The following is a 21,635-nucleotide window of genomic DNA, read 5'->3' on the forward strand; positions in this document are numbered from 1 at the left end:
CCCCATCATTGCCTTTTTCACATCCATTCCTAATAATCTAATTCTTTAAAATCTTCCAATAATCTGCATCTGCCTTTTTCACGTCCATTTCTAATACTCTCCTTATTCTTCATAATCTCCTAATAATCCCCATCTGCCTTTTTCACGTCCAATCCTAATAATCTCCTAATTCTTCATAATCTCCTAATAATCTCTATCTGCCTTTTTCACGTCCATTCCTAATAATCTTCTAATAATCTGCATCTGCCTCTTTCACGTCCATTTCTAATACTCTCCTTATTCTTTCTAATCTCCTAATAATCTCCATCTGCTTTTTTCATGTCCATTCCTAATTTAATTCTTTACAATCTCCTAATAATCTCCATCTGCCTTTTTCACGTCCATTCCTAATAATCTCCTAATTCTTTACAATCTCCTAATAATCCCCATCTGCCTTTTTCACGTCCATTCCTAATAATCTCCTAATTCTTTACAATCTCCTAATAATCCCCATCTGCCTTTTCCACGTCCATTCCTAATAATCTCCTAATTCTTTACAATCTCCTAATAATCCCCATCTGCCTTTTTCACGTCCAATCCTAATAATCTCCTAATTCTTCATAATCTCCTAATAATCTCTATCTGCCTTTTTCACGTCCATTCCTAATAATCTAATTCTTTATAATCTTCTAATAATCTGCATCTGCCTTTTTCACGTCCATTTCTAATACTCTCCTTATTCTTTCTAATCTCCTAATAATCTCCATCTGCCTTTTTCACGTCCATTCCTAATAATCTCCTAATTCTTTACAATCTCCTAATAATCCCCATCTGCCTTTTTCACGTCCATTCCTAATAATCTCCTAATTCTTTACAATCTCCTAATAATCCCCATCTGCCTTTTCCACGTCCATTCCTAATAATCTCCTAATTCTTTATAATCTCCTAATAATCCCCATCTGCCTTTTCCACGTCCATTCCTAATAATCTCCTAATTCTTTATAATCTCCTAATAATCCCCATCTGCCTTTTTCACGTCCATTCCTAATAATCTCCTAATTCTTTATAATCTCCTAATAATCTCCATCTGCTTTTTTCATGTCCATTCCTAATTTAATTCTTTACAATCTCCTAATAATCTCCATCTGCCTTTTTCACGTCCATTCCTAATAATCTCCTAATTCTTTACAATCTCCTAATAATCCCCATCTGCCTTTTTCACGTCCATTCCTAATAATCTCCTAATTCTTTACAATCTCCTAATAATCCCCATCTGCCTTTTCCACGTCCATTCCTAATAATCTCCTAATTCTTTACAATCTCCTAATAATCCCCATCTGCCTTTTTCACGTCCAATCCTAATAATCTCCTAATTCTTCATAATCTCCTAATAATCTCTATCTGCCTTTTTCACGTCCATTCCTAATAATCTAATTCTTTATAATCGTCTAATAATCTGCATCTGCCTTTTTCACGTCCATTTCTAATACTCTCCTTATTCTTTCTAATCTCCTAATAATCTCCATCTGCTTTTTTCATGTCCATTCCTAATTTAATTCTTTACAATCTCCTAATAATCTCCATCTGCCTTTTTCACGTCCATTCCTAATAATCTCCTAATTCTTTAATCTCCTAATAATCCCCATCTGCCTTTTTCACGTCCATTCCTAATAATCTCCTAATTCTTTACAATCTCCTAATAATCCCCATCTGCCTTTTCCACGTCCATTCCTAATAATCTCCTAATTCTTTACAATCTCCTAATAATCCCCATCTGCCTTTTTCACGTCCAATCCTAATAATCTCCTAATTCTTCATAATCTCCTAATAATCTCTATCTGCCTTTTTCACGTCCATTCCTAATAATCTAATTCTTTATAATCTTCTAATAATCTGCATCTGCCTTTTTCACGTCCATTTCTAATACTCTCCTTATTCTTTCTAATCTCCTAATAATCTCCATCTGCCTTTTTCACGTCCATTCCTAATAATCTCCTAATTCTTTACAATCTCCTAATAATCCCCATCTGCCTTTTTCACGTCCATTCCTAATAATCTCCTAATTCTTTACAATCTCCTAATAATCCCCATCTGCCTTTTCCACGTCCATTCCTAATAATCTCCTAATTCTTTATAATCTCCTAATAATCCCCATCTGCCTTTTTCACGTCCATTCCTAATAATCTCCTAATTCTTTATAATCTCCTAATAATCTCCATCTGCCTTTTTCACGTCCATTCCTAATAATCTCCTAATACTTTATAATCTCCTAATAATCCCCATCTGCCTTTTTCACATCCATTTCTAATAATCTCCTAATTCTTTATAATCTCTTAATAATCCCCATCTGCCTTTTTCACATCCATTTCTAATAATCTCCTAATTCTTTATAATCTCCTAATAATCCCCATCTGCCTTTTTCACGTCCATTCCTAATAATCTCCTAATTCTTTACAATCTCCTAATAATCCCCATCTGCCTTTTCCACGTCCATTCCTAATAATCTCCTAATTCTTTATAATCTCCTAATAATCCCCATCTGCCTTTTTCACGTCCATTCCTAATAATCTCCTAATTCTTTATAATCTCCTAATAATCCCCATCTGCCTTTTTCACATCCATTTCTAATAATCTCCTAATTCTTTATAATCTCTTAATAATCCCCATCTGCCTTTTTCACGTCCATTCCTAATAATCTCCTAATTCTTTATAATCTCCTAATAATCCCCATCTGCCTTTTTCACATCCATTTCTAATAATCTCCTAATTCTTTATAATCTCTTAATAATCCCCGTCTGCCTTTTTCACGTCCATTTCTAATAATCTCCTAATTCTTTATAATCTCCTAATAATCCCCATCTGCCTTTTTCACGTCCATTCCTAATAATCTCCTGATTCTTTATCATCTCTTAATAATCTCCATCTGCCTTTTTCACGTCCATTTCTAATAATCTCCTAATTCTTTATAATCTCCTAATAATCCCCATCTGCCTTTTTCACGTCCATTCCTAATAATCTCCTAATTCTTTATAATCTCCTAATAATCCCCATCTGCCTTTTTCACGTCCATTGCTAATAATCTCCTAATTCTTCATAATCTAATAATCTTGAATTGCCTTCCTAATAATCTCTACTGCCTTTTTTATTGCAGCCGCACACTGAGTTGACCTCTTCAGTGGCAGAGATGGGCACCTGCCCGCTCAGCATGGCTCTACCCCCAGCTTCGAGTCTCCGCTGCCACACCCACACCCCAGTGTGTACTCAGATTTTGTTACCCTGGCTGCTTCCTGGGCCAGCTGCAGGCAGGTGAGGAAGTCGCTCTGGGCCCAGAGGAGGAGGGCCTTCTCGAAGACGCATTCCTGCACTTGGGCGATCATCAGCCGCACCAGCATGTTCAAGGAGGCAGAGCTCATGTCCAGGCTGGGCGCGTTGGAGAAGTTCTCCTTCAGGTAGTTGAAGGCTCCTGAAACGGAAGTGAAAAAATGTAACAGGCTGGATCTACTGCGCAACTCCATGGAATTACAACCTGCTGTGGTCCTTCCCCTCCCCAAACTCTGCCCTCCAAAGAATCCCCCCCCCCAAATCTTCAGGAATTCCTCAAAACCCAGAATTGGCAACCCTTCATGAACATCACCGCATCCTGTGGCACTGAGTTCCACACGTTAACAGCACTCACTGTGATGAAGAACTTTCTTGAGTTTACCACTAATGTATTTTATTTTTGTGTTCAGTCACACAGTCAAGTCCGTCTCTTTGTGACTCCATGGACAAAGTCACGTCAGGCCCTCCTGTCTTCCACCATCCTCCAAAGTCTGCTCAAATTCCTGTTAGTTACATCAGTAACGCTGTCCAGCCATCTCATCTTTTGCCGTCCCCTTCTTCTTCTGCCTTCTTTCTTTCCCAGCATCAGGGGCTTCTCCAGGGAGTGCTCCCTTCTCATTGGGTGGCCCAAGTATCTGCGCTTTGGCTTCAGCATCTGACCTTCCAGGGAACAGTCTGGGTTGATTTCCCTTAGGACTGACTGATTGGATCTTCTTGCAGTCCAAGGGACACTCAAGAGTCTTCTCCAGCACCACAGCTCAAAAGTATCTATTCTTTTGCGGTCGGCCTTCCTTATGGTCCAACTCTCAATCCCACATTCTAGCAATGTGGTTGGGAGTGGGAGAAAAACTTTCCTCAACCCACTTTTTTCACTCCACTTTCCCAGTTCTGGTTTGGGAAATTCTTACGAGATTTGGGGGTTGAGTATGAGGAAGAAAGAAAAAGAAGAAGAGCACAGATTTATACCCCGCCCTTCTCTCTGAATCAAAAACTCAGAGTGGCTCACAATCTCCTATTATCTTCTTCCCCCACAACAGATGCCCTGTGAGGTAGGTGGGGCTGAGAGAGCTCTCCCAGAAGCTGCCCTTTCAAGGACAACTCCTATGAGAGCTCTGGCTGACCCAAGGCCATTCCAGCAGCTGCAAGTGGAGGAGTGGGAAATCAAACCCAGTTCTCCCAGATAAGAGAGCTCTGGCTGACCCAAGGCCATCTCAGCAGGTGCAAGTGGAGGAGCGGGGCATCAAACCCGGTTCTCCCAGATAAGAGAGCTCTGGCTGACCCAAGGCCATTCCAGCAGGTCCAAGTGGAGGAGTGGGGAATCGAACCTGATTCTCCCAGATAAGAGAGCTCTGGCTGACCCAAGGGCATTCCAGCAGCTGCAAGTGGAGGAGTGGGGAATCGAACCCGGTTCTCCCAGATAAGAGAGCTATGGCTGACCCAAGGCCATTCCAGCAGCTGCAAGTGGAGAAGTGGGGAATCAAACCCGGTTCTCCCAGATAAGAGAGCTCTGGCTGACCCAAGGCCATTCCAGCAGCTGCAAGTGGAGGAGTGGGGAATCAAACCCTGTTCTCCCAGATAAGAGAGCTCTGGCTGACCCAAGGCCATTCCAGCAGCTGCAAGTGGAGGAGTGGGGAATCAAACCCGGTTCTCCCAGATAAGAGAGCTATGGCTGACCCAAGGCCATTCCAGCAGGTGCGAGTGGAGGAGTGGGGAATCAAACCCGGTTCTCCCAGATAAGAGAGCTCTGGCTGACCCAAGGCCATTCCAGCAGCTGCAAGTGGAGGAGTGGGGAATCAAACCCTGTTCTCCCAGATAAGAGAGCTCTGGCTGACCCAAGGCCATTCCAGCAGCTGCAAGTGGAGGAGTTGGGAATCAAACCCGGTTCTCCCAGATAAGAGAGCTCTGGCTGACCCAAGGCCATTCCAGCAGCTGCAAGTGGAGGAGTGGGGAATCCAACACGGTTCTCCCAGATAAGAGAGCTCTGGGTGACCCAAGGCCATTCCAGCAGCTGCAAGTGGAGGAGTGGGGAATCAAGCCCGGTTCTCTCAGATAAGAGAGCTATGGCTGACCCAAGGACATTCCAGCAGCTGCAAGTGGAGGAGTGGGGAACCAAACCCAGTTCTCCCAGATAAGAGAGCTCTGGCTGACCCAAAGCCATTCCAGCAGGTGCAAGTGGAGGAGTGGGGAATCAAACCCGGTTCTCCCAGATAAGAGTCCGCACACTTAACCACTACACCAAACTGGCTCTCATTCAGGAAGAGTTTAGGAAGTGACGTCAGTGGGGTATCTGGCTGTATCTGGAAGACAGTGAAGCTGAGTCTTCTGAATCAATCAAAGCAACTAAATGCAGGTCACATATACACCGATGCCAACGTTGCATACTGTCCCTCCCCCAGAACGGCAGTCATACCCGCTGCCTTCTGGAACGCATCGATGGCGCAGTCCACGCCCTGCAAGGTGGTACGATCCTGGCGAGCTCCGATCTGCGTGTGCAGCGCCCCAATATTGAAGAGGACGCTCCCCTTCTCAAAGGCCAGGGCACGCTGGTGCGAAGGGACTCCCGTCAGCGAGTCATACCTGTCGAGAGGAAGTCTGCTGAACATCACACAGCAAACAGGAAGTCAAGCCTTCCCACTTCGCCCCACCCCACCCCACCCCACACACACACCTTGGAAAAGACTGTTCAGGAGAAATCATATATTTAACTTGCTCAGCTATCAAAAATGAAATGGGTACTGGATCAACATCTGGAGCAGAGGTCCATCAGTGGCTCTTAGCCACAGCATATTGATGGAACTCTCTGTCTGGGGCAGTAATGCTCTGTATTCTTGGTGCTGAGAGGGGGGCAACAGGGGGAGGGCTTCTAGTGTCCTGGCCCCACTGATGGACCTCCTGATGGCACCTGGTCTTTTTGGCCACTGTGTGACACAGAGCGTTGGACTGGAGGGGCCACTGGTCTGATCCAACATGGTTTCTCTTAGGTTCTTATGTCTGGGGCAGTGATGCTCTGTATTCTTGGTGCCAGTATCATAATGCCCCTGTATAAATCGATGGTGCGGTCTCATTTGGAATACTGTGTACAATTCTGGTCACTGCACCTCAAAAAGGATATTATAGCATTGGAAAAAGTGCAGAAAAGGGCAACTAAGTTTTGGAACACTTTCTTTATGAAGAAAGGTTAAAACGCTTGGGGCTCTTTAGCTTGGAGAAACGTCGACTGCAGGGTGACATGATAGGGGTTTACATGCCTGAGATGGAGAAAGTAGAGAAAGAAGTCCTTTTCTCCCTTTCCCACAATAAAAGAACTCGTGGGCATTCAATGAAATTGCTGAGCAGTCAAGTTAAAATGGATAAAAGGAAGTACTTCTTCACCCAAAGGGTGATTAACATGTGGAATTCACTGCCACAGGAGATGGCGGCGGCTACAAGCATAGCCAGCTTTAAGAGGGGATTGGATAAAAATATGGAGCAGAGGTTCATCAGTGGCTATTAGCCACAGTATATATATATATATATATATATATATATATATATATATATATATATATATATATATATATATATATATATATATATATATATATGTGTGTGTGTGTGTATGTGTGTATCTATGTGTGTGTGTGTATATATACACACACACACACATATATATTGGCCACAGAGTGTTGGACTGGATGGGCCATTGGCCTGATCCAACATGGCTTCTCTTATGTTCTTTGAGGGGGGGCAAGAGTGGGAGGGCTTCTGGAGTTCTAGCTGTGCTGGAGGACCTCCTGATGGCTCCTAGGTTTTGGCCACTGTATAACACTGAATGTTGGACTAGACTGGCCACTGACCTGACCAAACACAATGTCTCTTACATAACCCAAACTGTTGGCAGAGCTGACTTTGGAAGCCTGGGCACAATTTGTTCCCATCCCCCAAAATAAAAACACTCGCTTGACTCACTATGAGAGGTCAAACTGTATTCAAATGTCTTTGGATGGTGTACATAGAACAATATTTTAATAAAATTTAGAACAAACCCTCGCTCCCAAAGCGAGAACAAGGCAGCCTACTAACCAGTGAAAGAAGACCCCCAAGTTCTTATTGGGAGGGAAGAAACGGTTGTCGAGAAAGTAAAGTTGACTGTAGTATTCCCTGAGAAGTTCCAGGCCGGCTTCATTTCGGCTGGGGGTTCGCATGGCCTGTTTGGGTAGAGAAAGACGAGAGAGATACCATTCAGGCACAGATGTGGATAGAGTCACAGTCAAAAGGCTCCTGATGCATTTTTCACAATTGTTGTTTTAGTTAAAATCGTCGGCTGCCATAATGTCTGCAAGGCAGAAAGACGGCTGATAAATGTTTTAAATAAATGTATAAATAATCAAGATTACTTTCAGGGATTTTTTTGGTAGAAGAAGTCCAGCAGGAACTCATTTACCTATTAGGCCACACACCCCGGATGCCACCATGGTTTCACACAGGGCTTTTTGTAGAAAAGGGCCAGGAGCTCATTTGCTTATTAGGCCACACCCCTGATGCCACCATGGTTTCACACTGCTTTTTGTAGAAAAAAGCCAGCAGGAACTCATTTACCTATTAGGCCACACACCCCGGATGCCACCATAATTTCACACAGGGCTTTTTGTAGAAAAAGGCCAGCAGGAACTCATTTACATATTAGGCCACACACCCCGGATGCCGCCATAGTTTCACACAGGGCTTTTTGTAGAAAATGGCCAGCAGGAACTCATTTACATATTAGGCCACACACCCCGGATGCCACCATAGTTTCACACAGTGCTTTTTGTAGAAAAAGGCCAGCATGAACTCATTTACATATTAGGCCACACACCCCGGATGCCACCATAGTTTCACACAGTGCTTTTTGTAGAAAAAGGCCAGCATGAACTCATTTACATATTAGGCCACACACCCCGGATGCCACCATAGTTTCACACAGGGCTTTTTGTAGAAAAGGGCCAGCAGGAACTCATTTACATATTAGGCCACACACCCCGGATGCCACCATAGTTTCACACAGGGCTTTTTGTAGAAAAGGGCCAGCAGGAACTCATTTACATATTAGGCCACACACCCTGGATGCCACCATGGTTTCACACAGTGCTTTTTGTAGAAAAAGGCCAGCATGAACTCATTTACATATTAGGCCACACACCCCGGATGCCACCATGGTTTCACACAGGGCTTTTTGTAGAAAAGGGCCAGCAGGAACTCATTTACCTATTAGGCCACACACCCCGGATGCCACCATAGTTTCACACAGGGCTTTTTGTAGAAAAGGGCCAGCAGGAACTCATTTACATATTAGGCCACACACACCGGATGCCACCATAGTTTCACACAGGGCTTTTTGTAGAAAAGGGCCAGCAGGAACTCATTTACATATTAGGCCACACACCCTGGATGCCACCATGGTTTCACACAGTGCTTTTTGTAGAAAAAGGCCAGCATGAACTCATTTACATATTAGGCCACACACCCCGGATGCCACCATGGTTTCACACAGGGCTTTTTGTAGAAAAGGGCCAGGAGCTCATTTGCTTATTAGGCCACACCCCTGATGCCACCATGGTTTCACACTGCTTTTTGTAGAAAAAGGCCAGCAGGAACTCATTTACCTATTAGGCCACACACCCCGGATGCCACCATAGTTTCACACAGGGCTTTTTGTAGAAAAGGGCCAGCAGGAACTCATTTACATATTAGGCCACACACCCCGATGCCACCATGGTTTCACACAGTGCTTTTTGTAGAAAAGGGCCAGCAGGAACTCATTTACATATTAGGCCACACACCCCGGATGCCACCATGGTTTCACACAGTGCTTTTTGTAGAAAAAGGCCAGCAGGAACTCATTTACATATTAGGCCACACACCCCGGATGCCACCATAGTTTCACACAGGGCTTTTTGTAAAAAAGGGCCAGGAGCTCATTCGCTTATTAGGCCACACACCCCGGATGCCACCATAGTTTCACACAGGGCTTTTTGTAGAAAAGGGCCAGCAGGAGCTCATCGGCATATTAGGCCACACCCCCTGAAGCCAAGCCAGGCGGAACTGTGTCCCTGTGCATTCCTGCTCAAGAAAAGCCCTGCATTAAAATAATGATAGGCAGCATGTGTATGAGATGTCATCATGGGATGCGCAGATACAAATGCACATATTGGGGGGCGGGATGGGAAGGAAACATGCAGGGGTGTCAAACTCCTTTGTTATGAGGGTCAGATCAGATCTTGACCTTCTCAGGCTTTGCCATGTGTATCATAAAATGTAGTGCCGGGTAGGGGAGATATAAACTTTTTAAAGGACACAGACAAACACACACAGTCAGCCTAATCCACCTCACTGGCTTGTTGAGCCTCAGCCAACAGAAAGAAGAGAGGCTTGGCACAGCAGCTCTGCTGTGCATCTGGGAAAGCCTGGCACAGCAAGCTGTGATGCAGAAGGAAGCAAGAGAGGGAGAAGGAAGCAGATGGTAGTGAGCCTGACAGGAGCCCTCTGGGGGCCTGATTTGGCCCCTGGGCCGCATGTTTGACACCCCTGTGCTAGCTTGTTCCATCAGAATTCTGAACATAACCATTTCCTCCTAAGGGTTGGTGGGGGGAGGACCAGGTTTACTTACTTGCCGCAATTCCACAAACTCTTTGATCTCAGCCTCGTATAAGGCCCCGTCCTCGCCGTAGTGGTCCCGAATCAAATCCTAGGAAGGCAGAAGTGAAGGGGAGGGGGAAGAGAAGACAGAGGAAGTTAGGGTTTTCACTCAAATCTGTCATCCCGCCCCCATTTTTCTACAGGATAAGATAGATTTGATTTTTTTTGAAGAGCACAAGCCCCTTAGCTCATAGCAATCGCTAGCAGCAACAATTTGCCACAGCAATTCTTTGAATCGCAGAATCCTAGACTTGGAAGGGACCTCCAGAGTCATCTAGTCTAACCCCCTGCACAATGCAGGAAACTCACAAACACCTCCCCCTAAATTCACAGGATCCTCCTTGCTGTCAGATGACCATCCAGCCTCTGTTTAAAAACCTCCAAGGAAGGAGAGCCCACCACCTCCCGAGGAAGCCTGTTCCACTGAGGAACCGCTCTAACGGTCAGGAAGTTCTTCCTAACACAAGAACGAGATCTCGTGGCTAAGGAAGGTGGGGTGCAGGGGCTGCAGAAATGTTTCCTATGAAATTGGATGATGGAGTGGTGAGATTCAAGGTACACAAAAAGATCATAGAATCCTAGAGTTGGAAGGGACCTCCAGGGTCATCTAGTCCAACCCCCTGCACAATGCAGGAAACTCACAAGCACCTCCCCCTAAAGTCACAGGATCTTCATTGCTGTCAGATGGCCATCTAGCCTCTGTTTATTAACCAAGAAAAGAGAGCCCAATTTCATAGAATCCTAGAGTTGGAAGGGACCACCAGGGTCATCTAGTCCAACCCCCTGCACAATGCAGGAAACTCACAAACACCTCCCCCTAAATTCACAGGATCGTCATTGCTGTCAGATTGCCATTTAGCCTCTGTTGAGAAACCTCCAAGGAAGGAGAGCCCACCACCTCCCGAGGAAGCCTGTTTCACTGAGGAACGGCTCTAACGGTCAGGAAGTTCTTCCTGATGTTGAGCTGGAAACTCTTTTAATTTCAACCCATCGGTTGAAATTAAATCAAAAGAATTTCCAGCTCAACATTTGGCACCGATGAACCCAGAGGTCTGTTTCCCTAGCAGTAGCGCGTTCCTCTGAGCCTCTTACATCTGAAGAAAATCCCTTGCACTGGAAGAAAGTGCCGCTGTGGGCAGAGTGGATCTGTCTAGTTCAACCTGCCTGGTTTTGTGCTCCATCGGTTCACACCAGAGACTCTCTGTGCCTCTTGTATAAGGGAAGGACTTGTTCCAACTCTGTTCCACTAGCATACCATGCGGGATCTAACCCACTGGATTTCATGGCAAGTCAAAGGGTTAGCAAAGAATTGTAGGTGTCTATACGTGAAATCTAAGGAGCCTCGTGGCGCAGAGTGGTAAAGCTGCAGTACTGCAGTCCAAACTCTCCGCTCACGGCCCGAGTTCGATCCCGGCGGAAGCTGGGTTCAGGTAGACGGCTTAAGGTTGACTCAGCCTTCCATCCTTCCGAGGTCGGTAAAATGAGTACCCAGCTTGCTGGGGGGGAAAGTGTAGATGACTGGGGAAGGCAATGGCCAACCACCCCGTAAAAAGTCTGCCTTGACTTTTATATGTGTAATCTAGAAACTAGCCAAAAGCAGAAGAGAAAGACCAAACCTTGGTGCCCTGAAGCTGCTCGCAACAACAGCCAACCAGTTCCTCTGGAGGGCCCACAAGAAGGCCTGGAGGCTGGGTCCTTCCCCTGATATCGTCTCCTGGCTCTGGGATTAGTGCCTCTAATACGGAGATTCCACCTGAGTCACCATGGCTAGCAGCCACTTACAGACATATCCATGAGTCTGTCTAACCCCCTTTTAAAGCTGTCTATGCCTGCGGCCATCACGGCATCCTCCGGCTGCCAATTCCACATTTGAATCCCTCTCCACGTAAAGTAATATTTCCTTTTATCCCTCTAGAACCTACTGCCCGTCACTTCCCTGAATGCCCTCCAGTTCTAGAATTTGGGGGAGAGAGAGGGAAAGTTCACTTTGTCAACCCCACACAGAATTTGACACACCTCTCCCATGTCCCCTCCGCCACATAGTCATCTCTTTTCTAAATGAAACACTCCCAGACCCTTCAGGCAGTTCCTCCACGGGGAGATGCTCCAGCCCCCCTCACAATCTTGGTTTTCCCTTCTCTGTATTTTTTTCCAGCTCTGCTTTTGGAGATTAGGTGACCAGAACTGCACACAGTATTCCAAATGAGGCCACACCACAGAAGAAGAAGAAATTGGATTTATATCCCACCCTCCACTCCAAATCTCAGAGTCTCAGAGAAGCTCACAATCTACTTTACCTTCCTCCCCCCACAACAGACCCTGTGAGGTAGATGAAGATATTGGATTTATATCCCGCCCTCCACTCCGAAGAGTCTCAGAGCGGCTCACAATCTCCTTCCCCCCCCCACAACAGACACCCTGTGAGGTAGATGAAGATATTGGATTTATATCCTGCCCTCCACTCCGAAGAGTCTCAGAGAGACTCACAATCTTCTTTCCCTTCTTCCCCCACAACAGACAGCCTGTGAGGTGGGTGGGGCTGAGAGGGCTCTCACAGCAAGTGCCCTTTCAAGGACAATTCCTGTGAGAGCTATGGCTGACCTAAGGTCATTCCAGCAGCTGGCAAGTGAAGGAGTGGAGAATCAAACCCGGTTCTCTCAGATAAGAGTCAGCGCACTTAACCATTACACCAAACTGGTTCTCCAGAAGAAGAAGAAGAAATTGGATTAATATCCTGCCCTCCACTCCAAATCTCAGAGCAGCTCACAATCTCCTTTACCTTCCTCCCCCACAACAGACACCCTGTGAGGCGGGTGGGGCTGGGAGGGCTCTAACAGCAACTGCCCTTTCAAGGACAACCCCTACGAGAGCTACAGCTGACCCAAGGCCGTTCCAGCAGCTGCAAGTGGAGGAGTGGGGAATCAAACCCGGTTCTCCCAGATAAGAGTCCGCGCACTTAACCACTACACTAAACTGGCTAGGTATATATCGGGACATTACAACACAGGCCTTTTGATCCTCAGTCACTTTGCTAATAACCCCTAATGTAGGAATCTCCGTTTTCGCTGCGTGGCAAGAAGCTCTGCTATGCCTCATACGACTCTCCCACCGCACCTTATATCAGCTTCCCCCAAGAAGGGTGGGTGCCCCATCAGCAGAAAGTTCTTTTACCTGCAAGGGTCCCGCAAGGTCCAGCTCCTTGGTCTCCTTCAGCCCCAGTGGGATCATCGGAACGCTAATGGAGTCACTGGGGGGAAAAACATGAATGGGGGACAACTTGAAAGCCAACCTGCTGTTTCCTGGCCTCCTTCTTCGGAATCTTCATTTATATATATATAGGTAAAGTAAAGGTAGTCCCTGAGCAAGAAGCAGTCATTTCGACTCTAGGGTGACGTGGCTTTCACAACGTTTTCACGGCAGACTTTTTACGGGGTGGTTTGCCGTTGCCTTCCCCAGTCAGCTACACTTCCCCCTCCCCCTAGCAAGCTTGGTACTCATTTGACTGACCTCGGGAAGGAAGAAGAAGAAGAAGATATTGGGTTTATATCCCACCCTCCACTCCAAAGAGTCTCAGAGCGGCTCACAATCTCCTTGACCTTCCTCCCCCACAACAGACACCCTGTGAGGTGGGTGGGGCTGGAGAGGGCTCTCACAGCAGCTGCCCTTTCAAGGACAACCTCTGCCAGGGCTATGGCTGACCCAAGGCCATTTCAGCAGCTGCAAGCGGAGGAGTGGGGAATCAAACCCGGTTCTCCCAGATAAGAGTCTGCACACGTAACCACTACAGCAAACTGGCGCTCTCAAACAGGAAGGAAGGAAGGAAGGAAGGAAGGAAGGAAGGAAGGAAGGAAGGAAGGAAGGAAGGAAGGAAGGAAGGAAGGAAGGAAAGAAAGAATTGAATTTATATCATGCCCTCCACTCTGAATCTCAGAGTCTCAGAGCGGCTCACAATCTCTCATGTCTTCTCCCCCACAACAGACATCCTGTGAGGTGGGTTGGGCTGAGAGGGCTCTCACAGCAGCTGCCCTTTCAAGGACAATCCCTGCGAGAGCTTTGGCTGACCCAAGGCCATTCCAGCAGCTGCAAGTGCAGGAGTGGGGAATCAAACCCAGGTCTCCCAGATAACAGTCCGCACAGTTAACCACTACACCAAACTGACTCTCACACCAAACTGGCTTCTCTCAAACAGGAAGGAAGGAAGGAAGGAAGGAAGGAAGGAAGGAAGGAAGGAAGGAAGGAAGGAAGGAAGGAAGGAAGGAAGGGAAGGAAGGAAGGAAGGAAGGAAGGAAGGAAGGAAGGAAGGAAGGAAGGAAGGAAGGACAGGAAGGAAGGAAGGAAGGAAGGAAGGAAGGAAGATAGATGGGGGAGGGATGGAGAAGTAGAAAGAAAGCAATTTTAACTTTAAATGCATTCTCCAAGCCACCAGCTGGCTTGGCGTGGCAAGCCCCTCCCTCGGATCTGCACAGTGTTGCTGAGAAAGGCGTGCCATTCCAAACCACCCTTCCAAGAAAGAAGCGGCACACAAGTCTCTCCCAATGCCCATTGTTTGATTCCTCATTGTCTGCCTGGCAACAAGAGACGGTCGGAAGGAGCAAGGTGTACGATTCAAGTCTCTTACACAATACTCTCATCAGATTATGCAGCGTGAGCCTTTTATTAAATCGAAGAGGTCAGGTTAGCGATTTAGAATGGGCCGTGTGTGTGTGAGAAATAAGGGAAGGGGGGAGGGGGGGGATGGCTGCATTTTATTTAAATAGCAAATCCTGTTCCTGCCTTTACTTGCTGGGAAGTAAGTAAACAGCTTAGGCAAAGGACTGGTGATAATCACAATAGAAGATAATCAAGCCCGTCCCAAATACGACAGAAGCCAATGAAGGCTTATTTATTTAGAAGCGTCAGAGTCCTCCCTGTGCTGAAACCCCAAAGGCTGAGAGTAGATCCAGAAGAGTTAGTCATGTTAGTTTGCTGCTCCAAAATAGTAAAGAGTCCCCAGTAGCATGCACACAACATGAGAGGCAGTTTGGTGTAGTGGTTAAGTACGCAGATCTGGGAGAACCCGGGTTTGATTCCCCACTCCTCCACTTGCAGCTGCTGGAATGGCCTTGGGGCAGCCAGAGCTCTCTTATCTGGGAGAACCGGGTTTGATTCCCCACTCCTCCACTTGCAGCTGCTGGAATGGTCTTGGGTCAGCCGTAGCTCTCTTATCTGGGAGAACCGGGTTTGATTCCCCACTCCTCCACTTGCACCTGCTGGAATGGCCTTGGGTCAGCCAGAGCTCTCTTATCTGGGAGAACCGGGTTTGATTCCCCACTCCTCCGCTTGCAGCTGCTGGAATGGCCTGGGGTCAGCCAGAGCTCTCTTATCTGGGAGAACCGGGTTTGATTCCCCCCTCCTCCACTTGCAGCTGCTGGAATGGCCTTGGGTCAGCCAGAGCTCTCTTATCTGGGAGAACCGGGTTTAATTCCCCACTCCTCCACTTGCAGCTGCTGGAATGGCCTTGGGTCAGCCGTAGCTCTCTTATCTGGGAGAACCGGGTTTGATTCCCCACTCCTCCACTTGCAGCTGCTGGAATGGCCTTGGGTCATCCAGAGCTCTCTTATCTGGGAGAACCGGGTTTAATTCCCCACTCCTCCACTTGCAGCTGCTGGAATGGCCTTGGGTCATCCAGAGCTCTCTTATCTGGGAGAACCGGGTTTGATTCCCCACTCCTCCACTTGCAGCTGCTGGAATGGCCTTGGGTCAGCCGTAGCTCTCTTATCTGGGAGAACCGGGTTTGATTCCCAACTCCTCCACTTGCAGCTGCTAGAATGGCCTTGAGTCAGCCAGAGCTCTCTTATCTGGGAGAACCGGGTTTGATTCCCCGCTCCTCCACTTGCAGCTGCTGGAATGGCCTTGGGTCAGCCAGAGCTCTCTTATCTGGGAGAACCGGGTTTGATTCCCCACTCCTCCGCTTGCAGCTGCTGGAATGGCCTTGGGTCAGCCGTAGCTCTCTTATCTGGGAGAACCGGGTTTGATTCCCCACTCCTCCACTTGCAGCTGCTGGAATGGCCTTGGGTCATCCAGAGCTCTCTTATCTGGGAGAACCGGGTTTAATTCCCCACTCCTCCACTTGCAGCTGCTGGAATGGCCTTGGGTCATCCAGAGCTCTCTTATCTGGGAGAACCGGGTTTGATTCCCCACTCCTCCACTTGCACCTGCTGGAATGGCCTTGGGTCAGCCGTAGCTCTCTTATCTGGGAGAACCGGGTTTGATTCCCCACTCCTCCACTTGCAGCTGCTAGAATGGCCTTGAGTCAGCCAGAGCTCTCTTATCTGGGAGAACCGGGTTTGATTCCCCGCTCCTCCACTTGCAGCTGCTGGAATGGTCTTGGGTCAGCCAGAGCTCTCTTATCTGGGAGAACCGGGTTTGATTCCCCACTCCTCCGCTTGCAGCTGCTGGAATGGCCTTGGGTCAGCCAGAGCTCTCTTATCTGGGAGAACCGGGTTTGATTCCCCACTCCTCCGCTTGCAGCTGCTGGAATGGCCTTGGGTCAGCCGTAGCTCTCTTATCTGGGAGAACCGGGTTTGATTCCCCACTCCTCCACTTGCAGCTGCTAGAATGGCCTTGGGTCAGCCGTAGCTCTCTTATCTGGGAGAACCGGGTTTGATTCCCCCCTCCTCCACTTGCAGCTGCTGGAATGGCCTTGGGTCAGCCAGAGCTCTCTTATCTGGGAGAACCGGGTTTGATTCCCCACTCCTCCGCTTGCAGCTGCTGGAATGGCCTGGGGTCAGCCAGAGCTCTCTTATCTGGGAGAACCGGGTTTGATTCCCCACTCCTCCGCTTGCAGCTGCTGGAATGGCCTGGGGTCAGCCAGAGCTCTCTTATCTGGGAGAACCAGGTTTGATTCCCCACTCCTCCGCTTGCAGCTGCTGGAATGGCCTTGGGTCAGCCGTAGCTCTCTTATCTGGGAGAACCGGGTTTGATTCCCCCCTCCTCCACTTGCAGCTGCTGGAATGGCCTTGGGTCAGCCATAGCTCTCTTATCTGGGAGAACCAGGTTTGATTCCCCACTCCTCCACTTGCACCTGCTGGAATGGCCTTGGGTCAGCCAGAGCTCTCTTATCTGGGAGAACCGGGTTTGATTCCCCACTCCTCCGCTTGCAGCTGCTGGAATGGCCTGGGGTCAGCCAGAGCTCTCTTATCTGGGAGAACCGGGTTTGATTCCCCACTCCTCCGCTTGCAGCTGCTGGAATGGCCTGGGGTCAGCCAGAGCTCTCTTATCTGGGAGAACCAGGTTTGATTCCCCACTCCTCCGCTTGCAGCTGCTGGAATGGCCTTGGGTCAGCCGTAGCTCTCTTATCTGGGAGAACCGGGTTTGATTCCCCCCTCCTCCACTTGCAGCTGCTGGAATGGCCTTGGGTCAGCCATAGCTCTCTTATCTGGGAGAACCAGGTTTGATTCCCCACTCCTCCACTTGCACCTGCTGGAATGGCCTTGGGTCAGCCAGAGCTCTCTTATCTGGGAGAACCGGGTTTGATTCTCCACTCCTCCACTTGCAGCTGCTGGAATGGCCTACAACAGGGGTGGCCAACGGTAGCTCTCCAGATGTTTTTTGCCTACAACTCCCATCAGCCCCAGCCATTGGCCCTGCTGGCTGGGGCTGATGGGAGTTGTAGGCAAAAAACATCTGGAGAGCTACCGTTGGCCACCCCTGGCCTACAACAAACTGGACCCAGCAACATCAGCCAGACCAGGGGTGGCCAAACTTGCTTAACGTAAGAGCCACACAGAATAAATGTCAGATGTCAGGGGAGGGACGGTGGCTCAGTGGTAGAGCATCTGCTTGGGAAGCAGAAGGTCCCAGGTTCAATCTCTGGCATCTCCAAAAAAGGGTCCAGGCAAATAGGTGTGAAAAACCTCAGCTTGAGACCCTGGAGTGCCGCTGCCAGTCTGAGAAGACAATACTGACTTTGATGGACCAAAGGTCTGATTCAGTATAAGGCAGCTTCATATGTTCATATATGTTCAGATGTTTGAGAGCCGCATGGCATGAATGTCAGATGGTTGAGAGCTACAAGACAGGACGGAAGGAATGCAAATAGAAGGACAACTCTGCGAGAACTGTGGCTGACCCGAGGCCATTCCAGCAGGTGCAAGTGGAGGAGTAGGGAATCAAACGCAGTTCTCCCAGATAAGAGTCCGCACACTTAACCACGACACCAAACTGGCAGATAGACTCACATTCTAGCTATATCCGAAAAAGGGTGGAGACATGAAGACTCCCCAACCCCACCCTAATTACCTTCCTCTCCTCATCAAACCACCCCCAACATCCCTTACCTGTCGTTCTGGTAAGCCCCCATACAGCTGTTCAGCTCCTCCAACTCTTCCTTCAGCAGCTGCAGGTTCGAATTGACATAACTGAGCTCCAAAGCGACCGTTTCCTTGACCTTGTTGTTACTGGTAGCCCTGAAATCAGAATGGAAGGGGAGGGGAAAATCTTACTTGTCAAATTTGCACCTCCACCTTACTGCGAGGAGCTCAAAGCCAACTGTGCGAAGTCATTTTCGTTTGAACAAATATATGTTTTGCGCAAAAGGCGTCACGAAGCTGCTTGGAGAAATTATTGGGAGCTGTGGTCTGCACTGCTGCGTGTAGTTTCCTGCGAGTGGGACCCCACTGTGAAATTTTGAACCTTTTAATGCGTTGTGTTAACACTTATGCTTTGTTTCAGTTCTTTTTTTCAGATTTCTACTTGGTTCTACAAACCAAATCCTATCGCCCCATTTACTGGATGGTCTGTCCCTGGAGTGTTGAACTAATTTGTTATGAAGGCCGTATCAGCCATAAGTAAGACCATGTGTGTACCTATTTTAAAATTAGGTAGAAGAGATATAAGCTTTATAAAGGACACAGACAAACACAAGTAAAGATTTTTTAAAAAAATGCTTAAAACGTTAGCACTTGTTGGTTCTAAAGACGCTTTCTTTGTATTTCTCGCATGTGATCCAGAAAAGTGAGCAAAGGAAGCTCTGGGTTTTGCCTTCCTCCCCAAGGGGACGAGGGGGAGGAGCCTCAGCCAATAGAAGGAAGAAAGGCTTGACTCAGTAGCTCTGCTGTGCGATTGAGAGCCTGACAAAACAAGTTCTACCTCCACCCCTTCCTCTTCAAGGGAGGAGTCACAACCAAAGGAGAAAACAGAGGTTTTGCTCTGTGGCTCCTGTGCGATTGAGGAAGCCTTGCAAAGCAAGCTGTGATGCAGAAGGAAGCGAGAGAGAGGGAGAAGGAAGCAGACGATAGCCATTTGTTCGCGGGCCTGGTAGGAGCCCTCTGGGGGCCTGATTCCGCCCTCAGGCCACAGGTTTGACACCCCGGTCTGTCCTGTTGATTGTACTGACTCACTTTGTATCATCCCCCTTGAGTCCTAGTGAGGAAGATGGACGATCAAGTCACGTAAGTAAAAATAAATAAATAAAACTGAAGAATTTTTTTTAAACGCAGTTGTGTCAAGAACGTGTTCAAAGAGGCTTACCATTGTTTTAAAATAAATTATCGTCCGTGAAGAAGGCTACGGGTCAACTCGCCACCCTTTTCGAATCTGTAGGTACCTTTGGAATTCTGACACAGAGTGGTAGGTGCAGCCTCAAAATGGCAGCCGCAGGAGGCGAACCCAGCCTCAAAATGGCAGCCAGAGGCGAACCCAACCTCAAAATGGCAGCCAAAGGAGGCGAACCCAGCCTCAAAATGGCAGCCGCAGGAGGCGAACCCAGCCTCAAAATGGCTGCTGCAGGAGGCGAACCCAGCCTCAAAATGGCTGCCGCAGGAGGCGAACTCAGCCTCAAAATGGCAGCCGCAGCTTGCATCCAGTCACGCTGTGAAGAGCCTTGTGCTGTGGTGCCGGTTGCTGCTGAAGCAACATTTTTAAAAATCTGCATATGCCACCAAATCTCCAGTGGCCAATGCCATACAAGGCCTGGCCACTTTCTCAAAATATTTGGCAGGCACTAGGGAAGTTCTCATCGGGTGCTACTCTGAGGACTTCTGAGGTAAGTTATGCTGACAAGGAACAGACTTGATTCGGAAAGAAACTCCAAAGCTGGAAACAGTCATTTGAGGCCGCTCTCTAACCAGGGGTAGAATTCTAGCAGGAGCTCCTTTGCATATTAGGCCACACCCCCTGGTGTAGCCAATCTTCCAAGAGCTTACAAAAAAGAGCCCTGTAAGCTCTTGGAGGATTGGTGCTAGAATTCAATCCCTGCTCTAACCTACTATGTCTGCAGGAAAAACGGAAAGGTCCCCTGTGCAAGCACCAGTCGTTTCCGACTCTGGGGTGACGTTGCTTTCATGTTTTCACGGCAGACTTTTTACGGGGTGGTTTGCCATTGCCTTCCCCGGTCTTTTACACTTCCGTCCCAACAAGCTGGGGACTCATTTGACCGATCTCGGAAGGATGGAAGGCTGAGTCAGCCTTGGGCCGCCTACCTGAACCAGCTTCCGCCGGGATCGAACTCAGGTCGTGAGCAGAGAGTTCAGATCACAGTACTGCAGTACTGCTGCTTTAGCACTCTGCGCCATGGGGCTGCTAGATTATGTCTGCAATACCTCACCAAATTAACACAGGTCTATCCTACAGGTGTTGACAGCCTCTCTTCACTACCCCTGGGAATCCTGTGGGGCGGGAACCTGTTCCCCCTCTCTATGCCACTAGAGGCCACTGGCAGGAGGAGAGAGCTTCAGGAAACTGCAAACAGGAGGCTGCTTCTGCAGCCATTAAGACACATCTCAAGAATCAAACAACCTTAGACAGCCAATCCTGTGGCACGAGCTGCTGTAAAGTCCTGAGGGCCGTTTGCACGTTCTCAGTCAGGGAACCCTGTTAAGAGGTGGGAGGATTCTCTGTATAGGTCCTTTGTCCATGGGGCTCACCTGCCTCTCCAGCCCCACAGATGCTAGAGTCTGCAGGCCTCAACATACACGAAGCTGTCTTCTCTAGAAGCAGATCGTCAGTCTGTCAAGGTTGGTATTGTCTACTCTCCAGAAAAAGTTCTCTCGTATTACCTACTGCCTGCCTGGTCCTTTTTAGTTGGAGATGCTGGGAATTGACCTGGGACCTTTGGCATACCAAGCAGAGGCTCCGCCACTGAGCCACAGCCCCTGCCCCTTGCCTTATACTGAATCAGACCATCAGTCCATCAAGGTCCGTCAGATCTACTCAGACCGGCAGCCGCTCTCCAGGGTCTCAGGCTGAGGTCTTTCCCGTCACTTCCTACCTAGTTCTTTCAACTGGAGATGCCGGGGATTGAACCTGGGACCTTCTGCATGCAAAGCAGATGCTCTGTCACTGAGCCACGACCCATCCCCTGAATCTCTTACATGTAGCTGCCTTCTACTGAATCAGACCCTCAGTCCCATCAAGGTCAGTCTTGCCCACTCAGACCGGCAGCCGCTCTCCAGGGTCTCAGGCTGGGGTCTTTCCCGTCACTTCCTACCTGGTCCTTTTTAACTGGAGATGGCAGGGATTGAACCTGGGACCTTCTGCCTGCCAAGCAGACGCTCTGCCACTGAGCCACGGCCCATTCCCTGAGGCTTGGCAGAGAATCACACGCTTCTCCAGCCCCAGTTCACTCTGCAATAACGGCACAAACCAAACCAGTCAGAGGACGCAGGAACGGAGTCACAAATACAGTCTGGAAGTGATAA

The 21,635-nt window shown here is 48.3% G+C and overlaps 1 protein-coding gene across 1 annotated transcript in view; it reads right to left on the reverse strand.

Annotated features, from left to right (window-relative positions):
- The window catches only part of RHPN1 (rhophilin Rho GTPase binding protein 1), an 84,557-nt gene that overhangs the window by 24,219 nt on the left and 38,703 nt on the right, over nucleotides 1-21,635 (reverse strand). Inside the window, exons 3-8 of the mRNA XM_060243055.1 lie at nucleotides 18,276-18,404; nucleotides 13,129-13,204; nucleotides 9,929-10,006; nucleotides 7,363-7,487; nucleotides 5,711-5,877; nucleotides 3,255-3,442 (exon numbers count right to left, since the gene is read on the reverse strand). Coding sequence (XP_060099038.1) covers nucleotides 3,255-3,442; nucleotides 5,711-5,877; nucleotides 7,363-7,487; nucleotides 9,929-10,006; nucleotides 13,129-13,204; nucleotides 18,276-18,404 — 763 coding nt within the window. The remainder of the gene's footprint in view (nucleotides 1-3,254; nucleotides 3,443-5,710; nucleotides 5,878-7,362; nucleotides 7,488-9,928; nucleotides 10,007-13,128; nucleotides 13,205-18,275; nucleotides 18,405-21,635) is intronic.

This window comes from Heteronotia binoei, chromosome 7, assembly GCF_032191835.1.
Source record: "Heteronotia binoei isolate CCM8104 ecotype False Entrance Well chromosome 7, APGP_CSIRO_Hbin_v1, whole genome shotgun sequence".
Lineage (NCBI taxonomy): Eukaryota > Metazoa > Chordata > Lepidosauria > Squamata > Gekkonidae > Heteronotia > Heteronotia binoei.